We start from the raw sequence: 27,726 nt of genomic DNA on the forward strand, positions 1-27,726 counted from the left end.
GCATGAAAAACTATCCTTGGAATGGAAAATGTAATAAAAACTCTGGGTATTGAAGGAAAGGATAACCTTCAGGCATACCTCAGTCTGTCGGGTTCTCATGAAAACATATCCTTAGAAAGGGAAATTTATTGAAAACTGTGGATATGAGAGGATGGATAACCTCTGGGCTTACCTCAATCCTTTCCTCCAATATCCAGAGTGTTTAATAAATTTTCCATTCCGATGATAAGTTTTCAGGTTTACCGACATAAAAGACGGTTATGCCTGAAGATTGCCTCGTCCTCAAACTTGCAGAGTTTTTAATGAATTTTGTATTCTAAGGTTAGGTTTCTCACGTTTACATGAAGGAACGAGATATAGGTACCTCATGGAAGGCCATCACACTGTTTGTTTTAACCCGATTTTTGCATTGCTTATTCGCGTTTTTATTAGTTTATCGGATTTATTCAGTATTTATTCAAAATTTTACTAGCCTATGATTATTTTTAAATAGGCAAAATATTTATAGGCCCTGATTGTGAGCAGTTTTACTACATCTATGCTAAGGGTGACTTCGCCATCTTTGGAAGGCCGTAGGGCACAACGGCACTTGACAAGGAAATGCGCTATTTTTCCATATGTAACCTGAAAATGTTTCTCAATTGTGTCTGACATGAAAAATAAATGGATTTTCACTTCCTCAGAAAATGTCCATAATAAAGTAATTATAATAAATAGAGATGGCGTCAACTAGCGCGGGAAATTTCCCGCGCAAAACGTTTGCGCGCGTTTTTGCAAATGTTTTAAAAGTGGATAGCGATACCTTAATTTTCATTAGTATATACTGGAATTTAAAATGTTTGCACATTCATTTCCTATTACAAATAGAACGAGATTATCAATGCTAACGTTCTCTCGATCATTACATTGTTGTATCTGCATTTCGCCGATTAACCCGGTGTCTCGTCGCCATTTTGCTGCGACGATGAGCCAGGTCGCACGCATTATCGTGCCGCTCTACCTGACTCTGTAATATTGGCGAAAACTTGGAGTATTATGACTGATAATATGGATATTAATTCGGATGGAAAACTGGAACGTTCATCGTGGACACAAGATATTACACGATCCAAGGATGTTGACTTCGGCACCATTGAAATGGGCAGCCGCGAAATCGCTTTTTTCTCCATTGTGAACGAATCGAAGGTAATTCAATTTTACTTAAGATGTAGCATTTCACAGCCTTTTCATTGCTATTAAAAATATTTTCTTTCCACAGGAACATCGGACTTATAAAATAAGGAGGCGCAAACGAGCACGAGTCCCACGATATGTTTTCATGGTTGCACATAATAAATTCTCGCTCAAACCAAACGAAGAAGCGGACATTGAAGTGGAATTTACACCTCTGAAACCGTTTGAGACCTATGTGGACTATTTATACGTCTACAGCCAGAAGTTGCCAGTCGCCAAAATCCGCCTCCACGGACGCAGCATTGGTGAGAAACTCGTAAAACAAAGCTGTTTTTTCCTCCAAGAATTACGTTCATAATTACACTCACAATTTCAGGACCATTTATCGTCCAATCGACTCGGGATGTTCGGATGCTAGCAATCATGGGCACAGTAACCGAGAGCCAAGTGGAGTTACATAACTGCTCCTCCGCACCAGCCGAAATGTATTTCGACATAGACGATGGCAACTCGATCTTTCGACTTCACCCTGCAAGGAGCATTATTCAAGGGGGTGAAACGATCGTAATCAAAATACAATTTTACCCGCCATTCGAGGGTACGGTTGAAAAAGACGTCTTCTGTTTGGTTAAATACCAGGTAAAATGTAGTGTTGCGAGAATGCAAGTCACGTTGATCATTTTATTTATGCGTGCATAATTTCAATTCCCACAGGATCCCATCGTATTCCACCTCATTGGCGTTTGTGCGGCCTCCGATTATACCAAATGTGCTCCAAATATCATAAGGTGACTTAAACTTCTTGTCGCACAAAAAGTGTCGAAAAATATTACCTGAAATCATACAAAGGCCTAATAATGTATCTTTCCTGAAGGTACCCTGGGTTACCTGATAAATCAAAGAGTAGGACCTCATTGGAAACGTACATCTACCGCGATTGGGAGGAGATAGTGGATGTGAAACCTGACTTCGCAGTTGTCATGCCGCCAGAGGAAAAATGCACCAGTATCCTAGTCACGAACAAAACAGACGACTCCTTCACCCTAATGTGGTCGGAAGGTACCATTATTCAATGTTATTCATGTGATAAAGATGACCATCCTATTTAATACCCATTTTGTGTCACAAGACCACACATTAGATCCCATCTGCTGATGTTTAACACACAGGGACCCCATTGCTTTACATGGGTGATATCCTTTACCATCATTACGATTTACTCTGTAAGTCCTCATCAGATGAATGATGAGGCGATAAAACTATGAACATCCATTGAAAATTTTCCATCGTCAGCAATGCTGTACAATTCAAGTCTTTCTCCATTGTGTAGTGAGCTCATGTCATTTTTCAGTGTCGTAAACCTTTGTATTCCTGAACTAATGAGGTATTCAACATATTTCAGATGCTCGGCGATTATTCAGCATCAGCCCAAGGGCTTGTTACCTATATCCTAAAGAGACCTTCAAATTCAAGGTAATCAAAAATATTGCTGATTATGGAAAGCTGCAAAAAATTACCGCATTCAATAGCTATGAAGAAGTTGGTCCTCAACTGGAACTTGATGGTGATATGGCTGTGTCTGCAACAATCGATGGATGGCTTTTCTGGCATAAGCCAAAACATTCACTTCCATCCTGCTCCGAACCATGGAGGGAATGTCAAATATTTTCAAATTCAGAGTGGTTAGAGTCACTCACACCACTGAACTTTGAAATGACCTTCATAGGTATGGACAAACCCACCCAAATACTGACTCACGTGGCACAAAACATCTACTAGATGTCTACAAAATATCTAGAACGTCCTCGGCTACTATCTTCAAAATCTCAGACTGTAATGTCTTCTAGACAATTTGTAGATATCAGAGTGTGTTTTCTGATATCTACAAGATATCGTGAGAAGATATTTTTTAGAAAATCATATTCAAAAATCTACTCAGTATTCTAGACATGCAATGGATATTAAAAAAAAAGCTATCCTAACTTTGAATCGCTTCAATAAACATTTGCCTTTGCTTCTTCGGTGCACGTGCGTACAATGACTTTATCTAGCCGTCCAACATTTAATTTTCAAAACCATTCAATTTTCACCTCAAAGCTAGCAGTTATCGGCTAATTTCAGTGGAAATATTCAATATGTGTCTCCACTCCAAGAAGACATTTGTAGATATCTAGTTGATAATTTAAATATTCAAGACATTGAAGATATTTTCTAAAAATATAGTAGATGTTTAAGACATCCAAGACATTGCAGACATACTCAAGGTATCTAGAAGATATTTTGTACTTTCCATTGAATTAATCAATTTTTGATTTCTAAACCTAATTAATGTAGGTAGGTAACACATTAATGACTTCACTTTTACCCCACATTCGATTCAACCTATTTGTTATCACAACACCGTTAGTTTTTGTAGAATCATTACCTCAAAACTCTATTCCCATTCTCATATCACCGTGTGTGTATTTTCAACAGGCCAGTATGTGCACAACAGGAACTGCCTACCACAAATGGAATGTATAGCCGATCCTTCTACATTAGTATTCCCTATCAAGGGCCGCATGCAGGATAATTTTTCCAGCTTATTCATTCAAACCAAGTCATGCCACCTAGTAAACTATGAAATTATTGCTCCAAAAACAGGGTAAGTGAATGAAATGAGTTTTATTTTTGCTTGAACCCAGAGATGATGGTTAAAGTGATGTCTTTTTTCAGGGAGTTCACCGTGAAGCCCAAGCAAGGACTCATCAACAACCAATTTAGATACATAGGCGTACATCACACACCAAGATTCCTTCATGTGACCTACATGGAACGTTGGAATGTTGCATTAAATGGGATTGTGATTGATAAGGTAACTGCTACTTAATGCACTTTATAAATCACCTATTGCAATGCAGTACTAGCCTTTACCAATGTCATTCCAGACACAAGTGAACCTGATTGCAGTGATTAGCACCATAAATGTATTTTTTGGTGATGTCGGAGACACAATAAATTTTGCTCCTGCCATGGTGGGTTGTATGGAGGCAACTCATTTCACAGTGAGGAACGATTCCCCCTTATGGATCGAGTAAGTACAAAGAAAGTCATTTAGTCAGTGGCTAAAGTGTTTCAGCCATTCCCCTAATAAGTTGTTTACTCAGCATTGGCATCTTTCTTACATCCACTCTTGTGAAATTGGGCGATTTAAAAAAATCTGAGGCTGAAGAATGCACGTTTGAGTTGTCACCTCAGGCATTTCTTCTCTTTCACAGGCTTTCTTGCTCAACAAGTGCACGGCCATCTGTGCTCAATGTGGGCCAGAAAAAATTTATTATAGCTCCGCATGACAATGTCATTCAGAAATGGGAGTACTGCCCCCGGGTCTGTGGTTACAATTATGAGTTAGTAACGATAACTGCAAAAGTAATAAGAAGCCCGGCTCTAAGGAAAATAATGGAAAAAGGGAATGGATATTATGAGGAGGAAAATACTGACTTTTCACCAGCTCACCACTCCATTGATGATGATTTTGAAAGCTATCAGAAAGAGTACACAATATATGCTGAAATCCTCTGCAGGAACACATTCCCACAGGTAAGGAATTTTTTCATACAAATCAGTGAGCAAGTTCCACCTCATTGGTATCACAAAGCACATACATGTGTATGTCTATCCAAATGGATATGTAGCTATATTATGTATAATGAATTAGAATGAGAAATCTAAATTTCAATGCAATGACAGGGAGCTATTCAAAAGAAATCACTTCCCATTGTTCTCAGGTAACTTGAAACGTTTACTCGACTTGAGTGAAATTTTCTCTGGCTATTGAACCCCGATCTCTATCCATTCCACTTCCATTCTTATATTTTCACGAGGGAACTACTGAAAATGCTTAAAAATGTCAAAAATACACTGTGCTCGGTGTCATTTTCTTTTGAATTTTGTGAATATTTCAATCCAGTGAAGATCACTCATCATTTGCCAAAAGTCATGGTTAGGCACTTTTGGGCCCAATAGGTGTCTCATTTTTTTGTTTTTTTACATGGCAGAGAAACTGGGAGTCTTTGAAGAAGGTTGGCTGAAAAAGGTTCGTTGGCAAGAATGGGGGAGGGGTGAAACACGTTTCTATTTTTCTCATGTAACTTGATATTTTACTTCGAAGGATTTATGGTCTTCCTAACAATAAACATGAGCGAGCAATTATCTGGGTTGCCTGAGGCTTGTTGGGGGGGCTACGAAGGGGAGGTAAATGTTAGAGGGGTGGAATGAGGGTGGATAGTTGATTTTGGGAAATGTGGGATGTAGTTGCTATTCAACAGTGCTGAGGTTCTCCCGATGGTAGTTTCATCTCTTGGCGAAATTTGCACTATGTGCCCGTCGTGTTTAGCCTTAACTCATGGTGCTTAGAGTCATGAGCTGAGATGAGCCCCACAGAAGCAGAGTAGAAAAGACCAAGCTGGCTACTGATCATGTTGGATCAATGAGTACATTAGTTCTTCCTATTTACAGTCTTTCACAACGTAGCAGGACCCAGTTGAAATTTTTCGTCAGTTGCAGTGTTTTGGGTAATGCTTAAAACAGCTTGCAAAATACCTCTCCCAAGTTTGCATATTCAATTAACATCCAAAGTACCACGCTGGATGAAGGTCCACCACCATGGTCCACATCCTAAGAAGAAACTTTAAACCTTCTCGCTGTAGGATCTAGCCATGGCTGGTGCACGATGCATATCCTATGGAGTAACTTTGAACTGTCTTACAGCACGATCTGGCTAAGGGTGGTGGCAGATAAATATCCAATGAACATCCAGTGCACTACTTCAGGAGCATGTACTTTGAACTCGGATAGTGTGCCGTTTGTTGATTCTTTCGTCGCTCATGAAGCCTTTGCACTAAATATGCTATGCAAGAGAATATTCTTTGCATATCTTTTGAACTGACTTTTTCCCACTGGGTCAGTCAAAGTAATTTAACATGTGAATCAAACTATAGCACCAAAATATATATGTAACCTTATTTGGATTACAGGAGACAAAATAATGCCCAAGTGCAGTCATGATGTTACCAAAGTTACTGAGAAAGTTATCCATTTCACTATCATTTGAATGCATTAAATGCTTTGTTGGGATGTTTCTACAAAATGCCATAATAAGAGAGATTCTCAAGTCACGTGGTTCACAAATATTGGCACTAACTCCCAGTGTACAATATTACTATCTTTGAGGCCCCAAACCAAGTGGTCTCACAGGACTTGGTCCCAAAATATTCCATAATCGCAGTGGCGGGATTCCTTCCTTAATCTGGCAGCAAATTCCCTCTCTCTCTGTTTGCACACATTTCATGAACTTGTGTCACTTGTCAATCACCGACCTTTTGGGAGAAAAGTATCTACGTAACTTTTCTGTTATTTCCTCCAAACGCAAGTCACTAGGCCTCTTTGGCTCACAAAGATTGCGTAACACTTCATAAGTCTCCTTCCCGATTGAGGAAAGAAGTATCGCCTTCTTCTTTTCCTCATCATCTCCCTCTATATGATATGCACTATGACATACTGCAACAACCTATACATTCATACGACTCCCAACTATCCTCCCCAGCAACAAATCGCTCCATTAAATTAGGCATTCTCGTTGCCAATGTTGTTGTCCCAGGGAAGGATGAAGACAACGACTAGCTCACATGCCCGGTATATACGAGACTGCCGCCTAGGTGGTGTGGTCCGCTTTATTGAGTGACAATTGACTAATGCAGAGCATCTACATCACTCAGTGTTTGAATCATCCAAGGTAGATTCTGGTATGGAAAGAGCCCAAATTACTTAAATATTGGTTGAGTCCTTGATTGCATACCTGAATTTATATCATGTGATTCCAGCTTACATCCCTGAGTTTCTCTTTGGGAATATTACTCCTCAGTGGTTGATATCTAATGTAGTAAAATCTGCTATTCTTTTCCAGATGGAACCATCTTGTATCCTCATTGATGATTTCATAGCGACTCATCCTGCAGTGGGTTCATTCAGGCTGACCAATGACACTGATGCTAGGATACCATATCGTCTGCTCCTTCAGCTTGAATGTAGCACAAACGGGTCCCTTGAAAGCTGCATGGATCACTCCCTCCTCATTGATCAGTCCAACTATGAGATTTCTCCATCTCAGGGAACACTTGAGCCTTATCAGTCAGTAAATTACACTTGTGTGGTATTTAATACAAAAATGTGCCCTGAAACATATAGTTTGATCATGGAGGTAAAGCAAATATTGGATAATGACATGTCCACCAATGAGGAGGAAAGTACTCCACTATCAAAAATATTAGGGACTATCACCTGCAAGGGGGCATGGCCCAAGGTCAAAATAGTGGACATACTGGCTTCAAAAAATGATGAATTCTTCAATCCGTTCCTCTTGTGGAAAAGCTTGGACCTTGACAGGCAAGTGTGAGACTGAGGATCTGATATTGCCTGCATAAAATGCAATAACATGTTTCAATGGATTTGGTGTTTCTTTTGTCTTTCTTCTGTCCAGATTCAATGAGGACCTCCAATCAAATCCAGATGGCAACGTGAAAAACATCAACATGAGGTTCCCTGGACAACCTCTTGGCTCACCTCCCATTTACTACAGGATGAAGTTGCAAAATTTATCACATTTACCCATTTCATGGGATGTGCAAATTCAGCATGGAGACATAGAGATGCCACCTTCATTGAAAGTTGCACCGGAAATCAGTGGTGAGCCATGATGTTACAGCCACATAAAATGTAATTAGTATGACTCAGAATAAGTCCATGGGTTTTTTATTCAGTTGATTTTTCAACTAGGTACACTTCTCAGGAATTCTTCTCGGGATGCACACCAGGTTAATTCAGTTGATTGGCCGACGTTTAGACCCCGAGAAAGATTCCTGGATACTATTCACCAGGAAGAATTAAAATCATTTATTTGGTACACTACTGTGTACTTCATGATACGGTCAGTTTGGACCATGCCAGTTGATCTCCCTATTCCAGCATTATGTGAAGTGGCATTTCCTCTTTCTCTTGAGTTCTGTAGCGTGCAGTCCATTGGAGAATGTTAACAACCCATTTCAGACACAAAAAAGAAGGTGAACCCTATTTTAGGAGAGGTTTACAAACTGCTCCACCCAGTCAATTTGATAACTTAATGCTGATTTCAACCTGCATCCACATTTCAATATGTACTTTGTTGCAATATGAATGTGTAAGTACTACCCTCATAATACATATATTTATGATTTAGTTACATTAAAAATGTAACCTCCCAGGATATGATGCTCTCAAAGGTTACCATTGTGTCCCTATTTCTTTCTGTTGCTCTTGTTTTGATGGCTACTTCTGCCATTATCATTTGGGCTGATGATAACCGCTTCCCTCAGATGATGATGGATGATTTCACTGATTTCCATGGGGCAATTTACCATAAAAAGTTTTGGAAATGAGTTTTGCAATACGTGTTGTCGCCCTTATTTGTTGTTGTCATTTTACATTATTCACATCACATTTCACATGTGCACTGAGAAATTGGTATAGAAAACTTCTGCAATTAAATGGTCACAAACTCTTCCACCATTTCCACTGAACAACTGCTTAGAAACAAGCTTACTGTGATTTCTTGACCTAGTTCGGAATGTACATAAAACACCATCACACTATCAAACTGGCTGAAGTGTCTGCAGCGTGGAATTCTTTCTTAGTTACTGTATTTTTCCTATTTGATAGTTAAAAATATAAGCTGTTGATTAAATCATACATGCTAACTTCTACGTAAAGCTCTCTGTAATTGGTTGAGAAATAAGCTTTGGATGTATGGTATGGATGATGTAAATAATAAGTTCATTCCATATCTCTGGAAGGATTTTTAGTCCAGCACTCAAGTAAGACTCAAACTGTCAGCAACAACCTATGCTTTGAAGACCAAAAATTACTTATCAGAATGATTATGTGCATGAGATTTTTAAATTCCTTTAAAATGACTCAACAAGTGCTATAGGTGCCAAAATAAAGTTTTACGTGAGGTACATAACTGGACATTATGGGCCAAAGAAAAGCGTTGCATCATTATATGAAAGAAGTTTCTGCAAGTGACACTGCTCTTGCACCTTGTCTTAGTTTGGAGAATTAATAACTCTCATTGCTCTCTCAAAAGTAGCAAACAAGGAGATGTGGGGCACAAATGCCAAAAATCATCCAGAGGCCATAGCTATTTATAAAGGGAACAAGAGCAAAGTTGAGAGGAGTACCACGTATACAAACAGAGTGTTCATGGAAAAACAAGAATTCTACAGATCATTTAGTCATTTCATGTGTGAAAAACCTCATATCATCACCTTCAATGCTCGAGTAATGAATAGTGAGGTCAGAGGGAATAAAATGTTGGCATGAATTAAGGTGTTTTAATAATAATAATAAAAAATTTTATGGTCACATCCTCAAGTCATCGTATCAAATTAGCAGTGGAAAAAGCTAATGAAGAAGTTAATTTGAATAATAATCGAACACTATGCATGCTATACCCTTATTACATAGATGCAACATCTTTGCATTTTATAAACTCTGAAAGATTATAAAAGGGATGTATAACCAACCACAAATAAATTTTATTCTTTTACACATTCAGTGGCATGCACTCCTTTGCGTGTGAAGGAAGTGTGTTAAATACTTAGATACCCACAGTCTCATGACTATTAAGTGATTTTGACAATCTCTGATATGGTAGATGAATATGTTGTTAACTCCTTGTATTATGGCTATGAATGCAGTTTCTAAATGTAAGGGAATTCAAATGGAAATAGGTACAAGGTATGAGTTCAACTTTCAAATCATTGCTCAAAAATCCTAAGAACGGTTTGACACAGCTCTCCACTCAATTTTCCTATCAGCTAATCTTTTCACAGCTACGCATTTTTTCTCTTTCACATCTTTTTTTACTTGTTCCATATGCATATTTTTCTCCAGTTCTACCAAATGATAAATGATAATTCCAAATGATGGTGTCTCAGCGCCTGGCCCAAAATATCTGTGGCGCAGTGGTATGGCCAGGGGGAGGGACCAGGGAGTCCGAACGCCCCCCATGGTCCCCCCTGGTTTCGGACCCCCCAAAATAAAATTCCTGGCTACGTCACTGCTGTGGACACCCACGACTCACATGTTTTCAGTGACAAACTCTGGTGGCTATCTACGTTTGGCAATGCTATGCTTGCTCCTGCTCTCTCTCTCTCTCTCTCGGTACCACCCCTCCCCCATCAGCAAAGCCCTCTGAGAGAGTCCGGGGTCTCGTGAAAGCTCACCCATGAACATGATGTGAACAGATTATAATTAAATTAACACAGAGCATAAAATGCATGTTCATGCGTGGAAATTGCCAAAAATTGATTGCACTGCAGTCTGAAAAATGGCAAAGCTCAATAATCATTTTCAAAGGAAAAAATTATTTCAAATTGAAAATCAATGATTTAAATGAAGCAAAGAGCAATGTTTATCCATATCATCAATGGGTGTTATCAAAAACTAAAAAAAGGAAAATAATTATTGTGTACTTCTAGCACAATTCTTCTCATCTGTTATCTATCATTTTACCTGTTGAAATCTACCCAGTGTGCTATACGAAATACCATGCCGGACTTATAAGTCTGTTGCTGTACTAAATGTGATTCCAAATTGTTTGCGCAAAGACAAAGGAAAGTTAGGCGGACAAGCTGAAACTCAAAGAGGCTTAGGAATCCTGCATGCCCAACAGTCCCATGGAGTGTGCAAGTGACAATGTCATCGCTCTTGTAAATTTGGTGGACTTTGGATAGTTATGTGGTAATATTCTGTGTGTCATTTATCGGTTTAATCCTAATTTTGATGTTATTGATGTATTAAAAACTTGCAGGCTCATCGGCACCCATAAATATTGTTGCATCACTCCCTGAAAACATTTGGAGAACTTTGCATTCGTGACACCTCACATTCTGCACACAAACCTCGATGTTGCAAAATGTGGTATCTTAGGTAATCCTCTGCCATTTCATGCTCATATCATGGCACAGCAATGGTGCCGTAGCCAAAAGTAGTTAATTGAAGGGTTCACATGGGAAAGGTCACAAAAAATCCAAATTTCGTTTGTTCATGGAGAAGGTAGTACATGCTCAAGGTGCACATGCCAATGACATGGATAAGGTAGAAAGTCAACTGATACATTAAATCAGTTTGCTACGATTGACGAAATTTGTACAATAATATAAGCTTCACATTGTTGGCAAACCTCTTTCCTTCGTCTTATGTAAAATTCACATTTGGTGACTTACTTACATTTCCCATTTCAACGCTTCAATTATGCATATCACAGGGCACATTTAGTTTTGCTTGGACAACACTGGTGCACTCAATATTCAACTGTTTGCATTAGCAGCAGGTACCTGGTATGCCAAGGCCATTCCCTCCTTTATTGAATTTGCTTGTGACCTATTATAATATGCTCTATTTTCAGATGAATCCTCTAGATCCAATGATGGTCTTAAGCATCTAATTGCTCTTATTCAGCACCAACAAAATGAAGCTCTGAACTTGAATGATAGCTCATTTCTAAGAACTATTCAATGTTGCCCGAGAAGAGAACAGAAAACATTAGACTCCCCTGCACATGGAACACCATCTTCATCTGAGGAATGCCCTTTGCTATCCGTGATACGAATTCTGCCTGAGAAAGGAACCATAATGGTAAGCAAATTTTAGTTGTCCCATCAACATCCTGTAGCAGTGAATATCTCATCACAAGGTTTCAACGGAAAAAACCCAAGTGACAGAAGATGAAAAAAGTTTAGTTTTTCATGTTTTTACATTCCCAGTGCTATTGTAGGAGTATTGTGGCTGTTCAACAGCATATGACAGATTATCTCAGAGGCGTCAAATTTTAAGGCCTTCAGAACACCTGGGATATGAGCAACATGCACGAAATGCTGAAAATGGAATTTTCTGAGATTTGAATGGCTTCATGCAGGATCAAAAATTGTAATCGTCAGGGTGAATGAGACAGCTTGACACTACACTGAGACAGCTATCCGACAATTCGACTTTTCTTGGTCTCCATATGCATTCGTTTCTGCCCCTGATTCTCCAAAAATCTTACACTTTAGATCTCTGGCAGTACTGGCCAATATTGTAGGCATACTTTCAGCATCACTTTTTAAAAGAACCATACTTCTCTGCTTGGTGTCCACATGTGATAAATCTCTTCCTTTCATTACGAATGATTGGTATTTACATACAATGTGCGCATATCTATCTCTCTTCACTGGTTAAGTTGAGGCTTCTGCGTTCACCATTTACTATTTTATGAAGCAAGTACATACATATTTCAATTCTCTCAGCCCACAAAAAGGTGTGCATTGCCGGTAAAGCTGATTTACTTTTGTGATAAACATGATTGGTTTGTTCCGTAATTTGGTCATGCCAACATTGTGGGTAACATGCCCGTTGCCGCAGTCAATTTCAAATGACTTTTCCCCTGCCGTTGTCCACAGCTCGGTGCCATTCTCTCAACTTACAATAGCTATGTCAAACGAGTCGAAACTACTTTTGGCTTCCTAATTTAGTAAGTAAATACATAACAAAAGGCCTTCTACCAATCGCATTTCATGTGCCTACATTACGCATAAGTCATCCAGCGTACGATACGTAACAAAGTATTTCTAAGATGGCTGATCGACTCGACAGTTCTTCCGACACTATTTCGAACTCCTACTCGGTGAGCGCTTGATCACACCCAGGAGGACGCTCACAAATATGGCGGCTGCTCACTAGAGATCGGGTGGTGAGTGGTCACATTCAGGAGGAGAGCGGTGGTTCGCTCACCAACCGCTCAGTGACGGAGCTCCCCCTGAATACACCCTATGTCAAACGAATCGAATCGCACCGTTGACGGCACGGCACCCATCGGCGATGCCGGCGGAAAATTGTTTGGTCTGAAAGTGGTCTTACGAATGAATCATGTACATTTAGTGTAATTCTTCGACATACGACATAAATTTATTTTTGCTTGTAGGGAGGGGACAGTTGCCCCTCCCCCCCCAACTGGGTATGCCCACAGACCACTACTGTTTTCCGCAAACACCTGTCCTCCTTCTACCACAAAAGGCAATACAATGCAAAAGGCAAACTAGGCAATACTTCTACCACAAAAGAATAAATAGGGTGAAAATGTTGAATTTATAGAATCAAAACCTGGGGATAGAACCAGAGGCTACCCGATGTAATGCGACATATTGGTCCATCTTTAGCATTCTTTAACAACGTGGTATTTAAACTTTTCTACTTGGCGAATAAAATGATGGAGACAATCTTAACTTTTTTTACGAAGCTTTCTTGCTAATTTTCATCTATATTGAAATTATTTTCATTCACTCCGTGTGGTTGTTCATTTAAAATTGCCATTAATTAGATAATAAGAGTTCGTCCTTGGAACCGAGTAACGAGAAGGTAGAACTGATTGGGGAGATCCGGACTGGCATCGGGAACCAAAAAAATTTAATAACCGACTCATCCTTAGTTTCCAGCATGGTATTTGTTATTGATGACTTATAGCTTTGCAAACATGTGATTGCTGAAAAATGCGTCAGAGTATCCAAGAGACATGAGTTTCATGTCAATGATTAAATTATGTATTTGAATTTCATACAAATTACATAAGAGGTACAAGTACATTTGTTCTAGTAATATGATAACCTGAACAAAGAATCACATATTCCATGAAAATGTTAGCGTTCAATTAATGTTTAACATTTTGTGAAAATATATTACATTGCACATTGTAACCACTACATTTGAAGTAATAAAATGCTTCTTTGATCCTTTTCAGCCTGCCAAATCAGAAATTATTTCTGTTGAAGTACATCATGAGCTGGAAGGGAACTTTAGCTTCCAGTTCTTAATAAATTTTGCAATGTCACAAGAGGACATAACTGTTCACCAAAAACAAGACATACTGTCAAATATCCAATTTGAATCAGAGCAACCAGCTTTGATGTCAACAGGCCCACAATATAACATGTCCTCTGATGAATTTGAAACCCGCAACCAAGCAGAAGACTGCAGAACTTTGTACAAAGGCACAGATCCACTTCACCACCAACAAGAAGACGCCATGGTCTTCCATTGTGCTACAAATGAGGCATGTGCTTCAAAGAATTCATTTGGGAGGGGTGAGAGCTCTAATGACGAAACTTGCAGAGAAACAAGTGAAATACTTCTGCATACTCTCTGGGGACCTGAGTTTATTTTGGACTCCACCTCAGGAGATGAGTCAACTTCGTCATTGAGTGAAGATGGTAGAGGTAACTTCATCAAAGCCTCAAAGCCAAGTATTCCTTCTTGGCCTTCAAGAAAAAATATACTGAGCCAATTTGCCCCAAAATTCATCACGAGCGCATTGCACTCTTATCATAGCACTTCCGATAGCAGTGAAGACGATGCAAAGCATCCTGCAAACCCCTCAATCTCAAAGCATCCTCACAAGCCAATTAATGCTCAGGGTAATGAGTTGAGGCTCGACTCAAGGGAGATCAAGGCTCAAGGGGTGATGAATATTGTGCACTCAGCAATTTTGCATTCGTCATCGGAAGAGGAGATACCAAAATCAAAGTCTCTTCCTCCCACAAGTTCAAGGGGGGCAAGTGGGCTGCCCTTAGCAGACAAAATATACAAGAAGAGGCGGCATTCTGCCCCAGAGCCAGAAATACATCAATGGGACATCCAAACGCCTCAAATTATACACAGCCTCTCCGTTGGGAACATGAGAGTTCCAAGGAAGTCATCAACTAAGAAAAGCTCATCTAATTCTGATTCTGGCTCAGACACTGCGAATTATCAGTCATGCTACTCCAAGCAAGAGCCAAAGAGAAAACCAAAAACAGAAATAGATCCACCTCTGATTAACTCCTTTAAACTCCAGCTCACCGTCTGTGCATATGATAAAGAGCAGGAGAACTTTGGTGTTTATCCTATCCTTGACTGAAAAGTCATCGTGCAACCAGGTACTTTGGATGTTATTTTGAAATGCATTTCATTTTTATGGATTTATACATATTTGGCTCGAATCCAATCATTGACATTGGAAAATCAATGGTTCTGAATAGTAAATTTGAAATATTTTTCAGGTCACATGGATTTACAACCCACATGATGACCAGACGTCTCTAATAATCACCGGAATTGAAGACAACATTGAGAAAGACCTGAAAAGGATCTTCAAGTGTATAAACCCAATTGGACTCATTTTCCCAAAATCAATTTACCTTGTCATCATTCAATTCCAGCCAAAAAATGCTGAGCCATATGAGGTAAGAATAGATTTGCCATCAACAGCTGTGGTAGTTCGTCAAGTGAAGTCAGTCAAGTGCCACTTCACCATGTTTTGGGATAAAATACGAGCGTCAATTATCTCATGATATGGAATATTCTTGAATTCATATTAAGCTTGTGACACATTATGTTCATGCAGTTATGCAGATACTGGTGGTGCAAAGCTCCCTTGGGATGCTGATGTGTCGAATATCGAATGAGTGAAACTAAAGAGTCAAGAAAAAACAGCACGAAGTCAACTAAGAAAAAGGGAAGGTCGGCAGCCTCCAAAATTCAAGACGAAGAAGAATTGAAAAGAATCAGTTTAATGAATGGACAAGTGAAACAAGAAAAATCTCCTTCCAAGAATTTGAAGGAAAAGCGCAAAAGGCAAGGCTACAAGTCACCAAGTAAACCAAAACATTGCATACCCCTAGGAAATGACAGTGAATCATATGAAAGTGAAACTGAAATATATGGAAAGGTGTCAGGTCCTATGGTACTTACAGATTCCATTTTGGAAACCATATGGGCGAAATATGAAAAGAGCTCAGAGTTTCCACTAGACAGTCTAAGGCAGTCTAATCAGACTAGCACAGCAGAATCTGATGAGGATTCCTATAAAGAGGACAAAAATGAACAAATGATTTTTGATGGAATGGTGATGAGAGGTTCTTTCTGCCCAGACATGAAAACAGCAAGCAAATTCAATTTGTGCCAACTCACTGAATTTCAGAGCTCAAAGGTTAAGGATAACACCACTGTTACCCCAAAAAAAACAAAGGGTGATGGAGCATATTATAGATGACCTAGCAAAGGAAAATGAACAAGAAGGTCCCCAGTGTGCGTCAGGCATAGTAATTCAGAGACGTAGTTTGCTTGCCCAGTTCCCCTCTGTTGGACAAAATAGGGAGAGCAATCCAAACCCTAGGAACACTCAGCTGATGGGAAATAAGGAGACCATCCACCTGTGATTAACTCCTTTAAACTCCAGCTAACCGTCTGTGCATATGATAAAGAGCAGGAGAACTTTGGTGTTCATCCTACAGTGTATGCCAATAGGATAACCCTGGCAGATGTGTCCGTAGCTGAGAAGTATTCATGCAACCAGGTACTTTGGATGTTATTTTGAAATTCGTTTCATTTTATGGATACATACATATTCAGTTATTTTAAAAACCTTGATTTAGCAGATTGAATGCCAAAGATAAGAAGGATCTCAGGATCTCATTCAAAATTATTTAACTACTCCTCTATTGGACTTCTATGTCTAACAGTATTTTCAACAGTGGGCATATAAATGTAGACCTGGTGCTTTCCCAGAGTGCTGAACGGATGTATTCTTTTGGGATTTCATTCTGGTGAGTTAGTTCACCATTGTTTCAGAAAACCACCGAGCCCTTTGGATTAGTATCACATTAAGTTCCTACACAAAATGACCCATTGGCAAATTAAATTTCAATCCATAAATCAAAATCATAGCCTCTTGTCTCATTTACTAGATCTGACTTACCCTCCGTGACAATTGTTTTAATAGCCTTGGTACATTAGCGGGGCAAAGGAAGTGGATTTAGTCTTTTCATATAATGATAGAATGAAAAAGATTTAAGTGAAAGTAGCTATATCAGGTACAGACTTGAATTTAACGTTTGTGTCCAAAGGTTAAAATGTAACAATTGGACGAGCTGCCCCTAAAGAGCTTCACATTTTTGCTTTGATTTGACCACATGAAAATCAAACTACGTTTTTCCACATAACAACTTTTATGTGGAAAAACATAGTTTAATTTTCGTCCGATATGAATAAAGTCCATAGAGTAACACCTCAAAGCATCAACTTTACTTAGCTTATGATTCAAATTATTTTGTTATTGTCTTACCCAATATTTGTAGCTCAATTTTCCATGAATGCAAAGTAAAACCTTTTACCGTAGAATATGGATATTACAATGCATTTACCCTAATTTTCATCATCACTAGTCAACAATCCAAAGATTGGTTTGACGCAGCTCTCCACTCCATTCTCCTATAAGCTAATCCTTTCAAACCTACGTATTTCTTCTCCTTCACATCCCTCTTTATCTGTTCCATGTATTTTGCTCAAGGTCTTCCTTTTCCATTCTTGCCGTCCAATTTTCCCTCAACAACTGTCTTCATCAGGCCATATCTGTCCTCATGTGGCCTATATGGCTGTTCCACCTTCTTATCAAGGGTTTCATGAGGCTTCTCCCCTCTCCTACTTTTCTTAGAACTTCTTCCTGGGATATCAATCATGGCCGGAACCAGGAGTTTGGTCAGGGGGAGGTCAAAGATCAGTGTTCTGCCCCTGCCCTAATCCCTCTTCTCTCCCCCTTCCCCACCTCTAAAATATAATGCATACATCCGTAGGCTACTTTTTTATGTGGTAGTTGAAATTACACTATCCATGTTTGCCATTGAGAAGTTTTGTTAATACTACTGTTTTTATTAATTTAAAAATTAATAATAACTATTAAAAATTTCATTAGAAAAATTAAATAACTTTTAAAATAAATTTTTCAAATTTTGCCACCCCCTGAAATTCGCCTGGGGCTCTGCCCTGCCTAGAAGGCATGTCCCACCTGATGTCAATGAAGATGGAGTTACTCACCAGATGGGAGACAAGCAAAAATTTCACTCAGCAGAACAGAAAGATTTGTGAAGGCTTTGTCCTTTCAAAAAGTCATTACAATTTGTATAAACTTCGGAAGACAATTGATGTCATTTTATGAATAAAATACCATTTTATTACAGAGGCTATATGGTGGTATTACAACGTTGTACTATATGTAATACCATGTGTGAAATCATGGTATTCCAGTAACTGTTCTGACTTGGAAGACAGATCAATTTTATAAGAAGCAAAGAAGAAAATCCTTCAATAAGAGCACTTACGTCACATTTGTTTTCCTACAGGGCACCCTGAAAATTAAATATGGCTCAAAGGATATCAATGTACAAGTGGAGGGACGAGGGGTGCATGAAAGGAAACAATACTGTCACATTAGTCAAGTGGACATACCCAGTTTGTCCTTAGCTTCAAAGCCAGAGTTTCCTTTCTGGTTATCTGATGAGAGAATTGTAGTGACTCCACTGATACCAAGGACATCAAAGGTGTGCACTCTGGTTCACTGTTAACTCCTCCAAGGATTTCTCTTGAGTGTGATTTACAATAAACAGATTTCTTTTCCCCATTATCATAAAATGACGCTCATTTTTCAGGCCTCAAGACTGATCTTTATAGTAAACAAGAGTGATGTACCTATTACCTTCAAGTGGAATTCTTTGACTTGTCCATCCACTTTAGACGTGATGGTGGATGTCAGTATAACACCAGACACAGGCTCTGTATCCCCACAACAGGTTTTGCCACTTCTCCTCTCTATATCCAAGAGCAAACTTTGCCCAAGCTCCACAACATCCCAGGGAATTAAGCATACTCCAAGACATGTGGAACATTTGCTCACTTACTCAAACCAAGGTAGGTCAACACTCTTTTAAAATGCGTTAACATAGCACTCCTTTAACCTCTCAAGCGTGTGCGACCCAGCATATGCATCCTGACTACTCTGTTCCTATAGTGTGCTTTAATCGTAGTTATTTAAATCGCACAGGGTGCTTGGATTAGGAGGCACTGCAGATTTTGTGCAGACATTAAGTAAAATATTTTTAGCATCGTAATCGCTCTCCGGAAAAAATTCCAAAACAGTATGTTCCATAAAGCATTGTGTGAACTTGATAATTATTAATATGCACTTAAAAGTTTCAGAGTCATTTACTTATGCCTGCTCCCTTCAGGTTAGATTAGGAGTTGACATGTCTGTGGTGTCGCTCTATACAGGTTCCTGGGCAGTTGAAACATCTGTATCATTTCTCTCTCCATTTTTTCTCATTCACTACACACTCTCTCCTTTCATCCGTAAATTTTTCAGTTTGTGGGTTTTATGGAACAACATGCCATCTCATTGATGGAGCACATTCCGAATCGCATTCCGAGAGCCGTCCTTTACGTTATAAAAACTCTCCTGCTTTGATTGTTTTCACTAAGATTCACATATTCACCAATTAGCAAAATTTTAAAGTCTTAAGGATCTTTTTTACTCCTTCCTTCCCCTTTCTATAAAGTAAAATTATAATGAAAGTTGGTGAGCAACGAGAACCTTTCCCCGCACATAACATTGAGAAAAATGGAGTTTCTAATAAGTTTTCAACTAAAATACATTTCAAGCTTATATTTAAATTATCCATATCAATAGGAGCAGAGCTAGAGATAGGAATACCGAATGAAACATTCAGATGCCTTTGGTGTGCCGCATTCGCTTGAGGCATATCATTCAGAGGACGCAGATGGTGCGTCGCACACACAGAGAGAAGGACCACGGGCATTTAAAGTCACGCTTGAGGGTTTAATCTGTGAAATAAACTCTGAGGTCCTTAATGGAAATTACTCTCTATTCACCTATGCAAAAAAGGCATACATATATTCTTACGTCAAAATGCTATTTATATTGGTGGGACTGAAGGAACTGTTTTCATTGAAAATGTTAACGAATTCTATAGCTTATTTACATAAAATATTACAATTTTCTGGCAACAGTGTTGTCCACTTCAATATGCTCCTTTTTCTGTTGATATGCTCTGCCTGTAGGACCTCCTCATGCTAAGGAGTACATTATGATATGGTGTTACAAAATATGGTGTTAATTCTTTAGTGTATTAGACCTCATATGTATTTGATAATTTAGGTTCCCATACCACTTGGTATTCACATAGAGAGCTGAGAAATTCATTCTGACAGAATCAGCTGCTATGTATCTATCGTACAACTCTGTCTCCCAATTTTGAAGACTATTTTTGTCTTAAATATCACTCACTTGATATTACCATTAAGTACACCAAATTGAGCTAATTTTTTATGCAATTACTGATGGCATGTATAGTTTTAGATTTAAGTACATTATACTCTTGATTGTCCACTTTAAAACATTGTTGAAGACTTTAAATGCCATTTAGACCATCTTCTTTCCATTGAGCTCATTATCCTGATCTAACTAATGGTGACTTTACTGATATTGCTTGCCATGGCATGTAATTTAACATTAATTTTGGGTAGCTAGCACTCGGATCAGCCGGGATTCTCTAGAAAATGGAATGCAAGGGGGCACACTGTTGCACAGTCAAGAAGTTTGTCTCAGAGGTATGCCAAAAATATTCTACTCCAAGCATTCAGGTGCGGGAGTATAAACTTCCGGTGAATGTGTTTAAAAATGTTCCCATTGAAATATCCATCTTTACAGGGCCTACTAATGATGATAGTTCAGACCTTCTGGTCGACTGCTATTTGTTAAACTGCGATGTAATGTACTCACCTGTATGCATGACAGGAGACCAAAGAGAGGAGAGCAATGACACAGAGAATTTTGAGGTGAGTTCACTTGTTGCTTAATATATTTTCCAACAAATGCAGCTATGTAAAGCACAGATGGAATTGGGATTGAAGAGTGTCAGATAATAACTATTAGAGAGCATAATTAATTAAATTTATTTCAGGAGAAAAGACAATTGTACCACAAACCCCTGGCTTTTACGTTTGGATTGTGTTCAGAGAGACTGGCTTTATTTAATAAAGAAGCACCTACACACATGTGTACAGGTGAATTACAGCCCAGCAGGTTTGGGAGGAATGCAAACCTTAGGCGTGACTACACATTACAGGACCGACGTTTTTTTAATGCAAACTCCACATCTATTAGAAGATGCATCGGAGATGTTTTTGAAGGCCTCCAATGGTATGTTATACGATCTATTGAAACCCCTTTCACACATTTTTCTCTGAATGACTAATGTTTTAATACATTCTCGTTAATAGCTCACCTAGGATCAAAATTCTTTTTAGTTCATGTTCATTGCCATGGGATATTTTTCCCTGGACCAGGAATCAAAACATGGGCCTTGTCCTTCCGAGACATTGCTCTGACCACTGCTATTTTCATGTTCCTTTATCTGCTTGGCAATTTGAATTTATATCAAAACTCTTTTGCTAGCTGATAATGTTTAATTCTGCAGAATTCATAGCCCTTTCAGATCTTTCTTTGATGAAACTGTGAAAACCTGAAAATTGCCATTACTTCTACCCCTCTTTATATTTCTATTTTAGGAAGCTACTAAATGGCTCATGGTTTTTAAAAACTTGTGAAAAAATCTCCGAAGAAGGCAAATCTGAAAGCAAAATAGATGACCATTGCAGCTGTGAAAGCATTGCAAATTCGGAGGATTATGAGCCTCCGGGAGAAGATGAGGTAAACAGAACACCAAAAAATGCCTTTAAGTCACAACATAGACTACGGTATGAACCTCCCTACTACAAGCAAATTTCCACTGCTGAACAACCAGGGGCAGAAAAAATGAAATTTCCCGATGAAGACCAAGAGACTCCAATTGCTTTTGTACCTGCAGAACTAGTGGCACAAGTCTGCGAAGAATACTTTGAAAGATATATAGTTTCATTTGCAAAGGAAGTGTTTGAACCATCTTAACTTTCTCCATGATATATCAATGTAAAAAGTGGACAGTTACTGATGACATTGACACGTAGAGTAGTCATGAAAGGCAAACTTCATTCTTAGGTTCACAAACCATTCTATGCCATATTTTGATAAATGTTATGGTAGGATTAGTCACAATGCAGTTTATTAGAAGTTAATTGATGAATTATTTGTGAGTAAGCTATTTAATAGCAAATATTGAAAAATTCTCTGGTGTTAATATTTCTCATGATCCAATTTTCAAGAAGTTAATAGATGAATCCTTTCTAAGGTACTTCAAGCAACATTTGATCAATTCTCTGTTTTTTTTCTAATTTGTTTCGATGCAATGTTTCTGGAAGTAGTTGATGACAACATTTTCAAAATTACCTCTTCCATGCATGATACATTTCTATACAATCTCAAGGAGCGCATATTTCCTGATGCATTTGGTTTGCCCGACAAGTTACATGGTTTGATTTTTTTCAGGATTTCCAGACAATTAGTAACACCTCTTTTATGTTTCTTTAAAGGTTAATGTGGACTTAAATAATTCTTCTCTTTAAAAAATTTGGATTTGTGAGATGTGTTGATTAGCTTTAATCCTTAATAAATTTTTCTGAACATTAATTTTTTTTCTATTACCCTCATGTTTGGCTCCCTCATATCAGTGAATATGTACTTGGCACCTATTCATCACATTCAAGGTGGAGCAAAGGAAATGCGTTAATGATAATTCCCGAATCTGCTAAAATATTTTCATGATTCAGTAGGCAAGTGTCTAAATACATATAACATTTATCAAGAAGATAGGAGTTAACTTGTTTTTTGAACACCAAAAATATTTTTTCCTTTTTAATATTTAGTGGCAAATTATTATACAACTTTACACACATTGCATGGGGCCCTTTCAAAGTTGCACTTAGGGTTGACATTAAAACATGCACATCATCACAACTTCTTGTCTTATACGAATGATAAAATTTATTTGTTTTAAAATCAGTGCGGTGTTTCGTAATATACAGCACAGCATTATAAATATACACAGATTGAAAAGTTAGAATTCCCAGTCTCTGAAAAAGAGGTTTCCGATAAGACTCATTACACATGGACCTAATTAACTTTTTTTGAATTAAGAATATACTCTTTGCTCTAGAGGAATTTTCCCAGAGTATGACACCATAAGAGATCTGGGAATAGAAGATACTGTAATACAGAGTTCTGAGCACATTTAGGCAGACAGTATGCTTCAAAACAGATACAAGATAAAACACTGAGTTCAACTTTTTGGACAATTTTGTGACATGTGTATCCCACTTCAGATGCTGATCCGCATGAGTTAATAGGAATTTTAACTCTTCCACCACATTGAAGCCATTATTTATAAAAAGCTGGGAGTGGTTCACATGTCTGTTGCTCTCAGCTGAAAACATTACAGCTTGCGTTTTTTGACAGGTTATCACTAGATCATTGCCACTGCACCAATTTAACATTTTTTGAAGTACCTACCTGTTCACTAGAAACAATTAAATCATTCACAGTTTTACCAAGAGTTACTACGCTTACATCATAGGCAAAAATCACACAATTTTTTTCAACAGTTGATACAAGGTTCAAAGGTGTGGTCATTAATAAAAATTAGAAACAGAATAGAGCCTAAGACAGATCCTTGAGGCACACCTTTTATGACTTCCTTTGAGGAAGATAGATATGCATCTCCGTCTCGCTTAAAGGCCACCTTCTGATATCGCCCTGCTAAATATGATCTCAGCCAGTTTAATGCAACTCCTCATATACCAAACAGTTGACATTTAGAGAGTAGTATTTCATGATTTATCATGTCAAATGCTTTACTAAGGTCTCAATAGATACCCATAACTTTACATTTCTCGTATATATGGTGTATAATGTGGTCAACTGAATTGAATAACGCCTGTTCAGTTGACCTTCCCTTCCTGTAGCCAAATTGATTGGCTGATAGTAGGTTATTTTTTTTCCAGGTATTCAACAAGCCTTCTACAGAAAAAATATTCTAATAATTTTCCGAATTGAGGGATAATAGAAATAGGCCTATAGTTACGTAGTTCAATTCTATCTCCTTTGTTTTTGTACACTGGAACAACCTTGGTGACCTTAAGAGTATCAGGATAAACACCTTCGGCTATGGACTGATTAATCAGATTTAACAAAGGATTAATAATTATGTCTCCACTCTGATAGATTTCTTGCCCATACAAGTCATCTATATCAGTAGATTTTTTCCCCATATGGTTGCTAAATGCTACAGTAGTTCAGTTTTATCACATGGTCTCAACTAGAAAGACTTAGTGCATTATGTGACATTAGAGTGACAAGGTAAGGCAGATATAGTGTTATTTTGAACCCTTGTTTGTAAGAAAGCAGTGTTGAAGGCATTTGTTATTTCAGCAGGGTCAGTATAATAACATTCTGAAATTCATGAAATGCAAGAAGTTGGATGGCATGATGACTTGCACCACTGCACAAGCAGTGAGATTTGGGTAATAATTATAACTCGAGTTGTTAGAGATCCATGCATCCACTCTACAGCATTTTCGACCATAGTTGAGGAGAAGCATATATTGAAGAGGGAAAATGTGATACATACACTTAGACTGCACACTGCATTCCTTCTTCTCAAATTACCTTTCCCATTTCCCCCTATTCTATGAAATTACTTCATTGAAATTTATATGAACACCAACAGTGTATGTTTCTCAAACACATAGTGAGTCCTGGGTAATTTAAGACTGAATCGAGTTGAAGGATTTTTGAAGGAATTAGTTTTAATGCTTATTTTGTGAGGATTGAATATTGAAGGTTTAACAAATTGCCGTTTAGTAAAAAAAATATTTAGACCCAAATTATTTTGATGAAGGGCATTCAACAAAATTTACCAACTCCTAATTAACTGTTGATGAATGACTAGGTTGGGTCGCTAAGTGGAGAGCTGCAAAGGCTTTCGGACCCAACAGTCTGTTTTGCCAAAATCTACGCTCAATGAAATTAATATTCAATAAACCATTTATTCGATTATCTACTTCAAAGTCATTACAGAGTTCCTACGCTGCTGCACCATAATCTTCCTCTTCTTTTACGAACGAAAGCAGAGAGTTTTTCAATTACGCAGCCAGGAAGGAAGTGAGTTCATCCAGTTTGAATTCCAAGTGTGTTGGCTGATCCAATGATGCTCGGCAAATTCAAACCAGAGTAAGAACTTGCCAGAATAAAGTGTATTGCCAGTTTTATTGATTAGCATTATACTTCAGCATTTTTTCATTCTCTTCCCGTCGGAATCCTGAATTTAAGCCAATGAACTCGGCAAGGTTTCACTAAGCATAGTAATTTCTCACGGGTGCTCACCACATTCCACCTAAGCCTCAACTAGACGGAATATACTTTATCACCTAACTTCATCGATAAGTACTTACACGATACATTCACTTCAAAAGATTCTCTCAGCCTCTTCCCCGGTCAAATCACACATTTGGCAAAGGTCAGCTTTTAAATGAAGCACTCATCTCCACTTAGCAAGATACATCCCATCAAATTTTTTACCCAACCAACTAATTTGAGGACTTGAGCAGAGATTATGTATCTTTATGGATAGTCATTGTGGATCCATTTCCATTTGGAACATTATGTACTATGCACAATAATCTAATATGCACAGTCCTATGGCAAATTTCAGTATTAAAACACAGACTTGCATTCGGACACAGCTGTTATCATGAAATAAGGAGTGTACTGATCTTCATACCAAGAAGGGTTTTGAAAATATCTCATTTTACAAGAAAGGATCCAAAATTTTAAGATTGAAAAACATTTGATTTTCCTTGCACCACAATATTACCCGATATCTGAATTTTATTCCACCAATAATCCTTATTTGCCCAAATATTTTTTACTCTGCAGGCATCTTACAATACTAAAATAAAGCCAGAAAATTCCATGGCATATTTTGGAAAATCTTGACCAAACCCAAGGCAGTGAAATAATGTAACTCAACAAAATCAATTCTAAAGTAAATGGTATCAGAAACAATGTCCTTATGTCAATGTCACGGTGGTGGGGCAGATAGGGATGCACCTCCGTCCCCCTTACCATTTTCTTCGACATGCAGCGTGCCTCCCCACTCTTTTTTCTTCCCCACACATTTGTCTCTCAAATTTCCCTAGGCATACTCCAGGAGTAATAATCTTTCAATTTCGGCAATAAGAAAATACGTAATATGAAACCTCCCTCTTCTGATGTTTTTTTCATGATCTGATGGTCAAGCAGGTACACATTACTTATTCCTTTTCAGTGGTATTGTAGGCAAATTTTTGAAATGTTTCAGTCAGTCAATCCCACAGTCGTAGGCAGATAATTTGTAAACTGGAATCCAGACCATTCAATATTCCATGGCAAATAGTCATAGGCCGAATTCCAATATAAACTAAGCAAGGGAGGCTACACCTTAAAATGGATGTTATGATAGCCTGTTCTCCAAATCTCTCTGCCAAGTCTAACAAGATACCTAACTACTAGAGGTGCGTGAAAGTGGTTTAATTTTTTGCTAAAATTCATTTTAAAACTCATTTGCCTGCATGTTTTGTGTGATATTTTGTGCAACAGAAAACCTTGGCAGCGTTACTATATTGTTACAATTTTTGCAAGATCCTAGTAATTTTATTTTTTGGCACACATTTTGAGGGTGCTCACACTTTTATCAAGCGTTTAACATAACATCTAATACATTTTGACCGAAAATAATTTCTGGTAAAACCAAATGAAGGTAATGGTTCAAACTCTCTAAATATCATGAGGTGAGCAAGAGAAGTTAATAATTGCCTAAGTGAGGAAGACAATTATTTAAGTGGATACAATCAAATTCACTTGGTACATTCCACAATGACACTGTTCATAACGATGATTTTGACACTTCAAGCTTTTACACAGTTACAGATAGTGAAATAACAGTACCATTGGACAAGAATGCAAGCATTCCAGATTTTCACGGTGCCTATGTAGTATTAATTCTGACGATCAAATAAATCAAGTGGTACTGAAATTTTTTTTCAATTTCATTGTATTAATGCAACCACGGTGAGGATTTCAGTATTCTCTGCCTTCAGTCTCCTCCTTTTTTTTCCATTGAAGCTCAGTGAAGTGCCGAAGATCCGACGATCCCTCCTCCAATACGTGGCACGCGATCTCCTCCTATCCTTTCTATTCCTTCCCCCAACTGCTAGCGCTTCCGGCCAGCAGCCGTGTTTAAGATTGTTACATTAGGTCCACACTTAAGGTTTTCCTGCAGCAAGTTATCCAATAACGCTGTGTACTGTGTCAAGGTGAGTTACCAGAATTACTGCTCAACAATGACGCGTGCTGGGTGTATGACCTTAGGCCACTGTCAGACAAGTCGACTTTCGGCCGTTCCCCGTTCACGGCACGATGCCATGAAATCCAGGGCTGAAAGTGGCTTCAACGTAGCACTGGGTGTATTTCACACCAAAGATGGCATACTGCCGGGCTGGGTTGAAATGGGTGCCATGATGACCACGGCATGCCATCGATGGTGATTCGACTCGTTTTAAGACATCTATAGAGACCTATCGTTATTTGGAGGATTATTATGAATTATTTGGAAGCACGGCACTGTGCCATGGATGGCAGCCGGC

General features: G+C 38.4%; 2 protein-coding genes across 2 annotated transcripts; both read left to right on the top strand.

Annotated features, from left to right (window-relative positions):
- The first annotated feature begins 952 nt into the window (after nt 1-952).
- Nucleotides 953-15,473, top strand: LOC124171390. Its single transcript, XM_046550561.1, has 15 exons — nt 953-1,185; nt 1,259-1,478; nt 1,550-1,812; nt 1,888-1,961; nt 2,048-2,232; nt 2,576-2,899; nt 3,649-3,817; nt 3,889-4,027; nt 4,101-4,246; nt 4,431-4,752; nt 7,118-7,596; nt 7,691-7,896; nt 11,657-11,886; nt 14,024-15,197; nt 15,321-15,473. Exons 1-14 carry the CDS (start codon nt 1,036-1,038, stop codon nt 15,176-15,178), a joined length of 4,062 nt encoding a protein of 1,353 aa, XP_046406517.1. The 5' UTR covers nt 953-1,035; the 3' UTR covers nt 15,179-15,197; nt 15,321-15,473.
- Nucleotides 15,474-16,477: 1,004 nt separating this feature from the next.
- On the top strand, nt 16,478-22,675 carry LOC124171391. Its single transcript, XM_046550562.1, has 6 exons — nt 16,478-16,615; nt 18,438-18,635; nt 18,744-19,002; nt 20,819-20,946; nt 21,072-21,310; nt 21,679-22,675. The coding sequence occupies exons 3-6, from the start codon at nt 18,834-18,836 to the stop codon at nt 22,055-22,057; spliced, it is 915 nt and encodes a 304-aa protein (XP_046406518.1). The 5' UTR covers nt 16,478-16,615; nt 18,438-18,635; nt 18,744-18,833; the 3' UTR covers nt 22,058-22,675.
- The last annotated feature ends 5,051 nt before the right edge of the window (nt 22,676-27,726 follow it).

This window comes from Ischnura elegans, chromosome X, assembly GCF_921293095.1.
Source record: "Ischnura elegans chromosome X, ioIscEleg1.1, whole genome shotgun sequence".
Taxonomy (NCBI): Eukaryota; Metazoa; Arthropoda; class Insecta; order Odonata; family Coenagrionidae; genus Ischnura; species Ischnura elegans.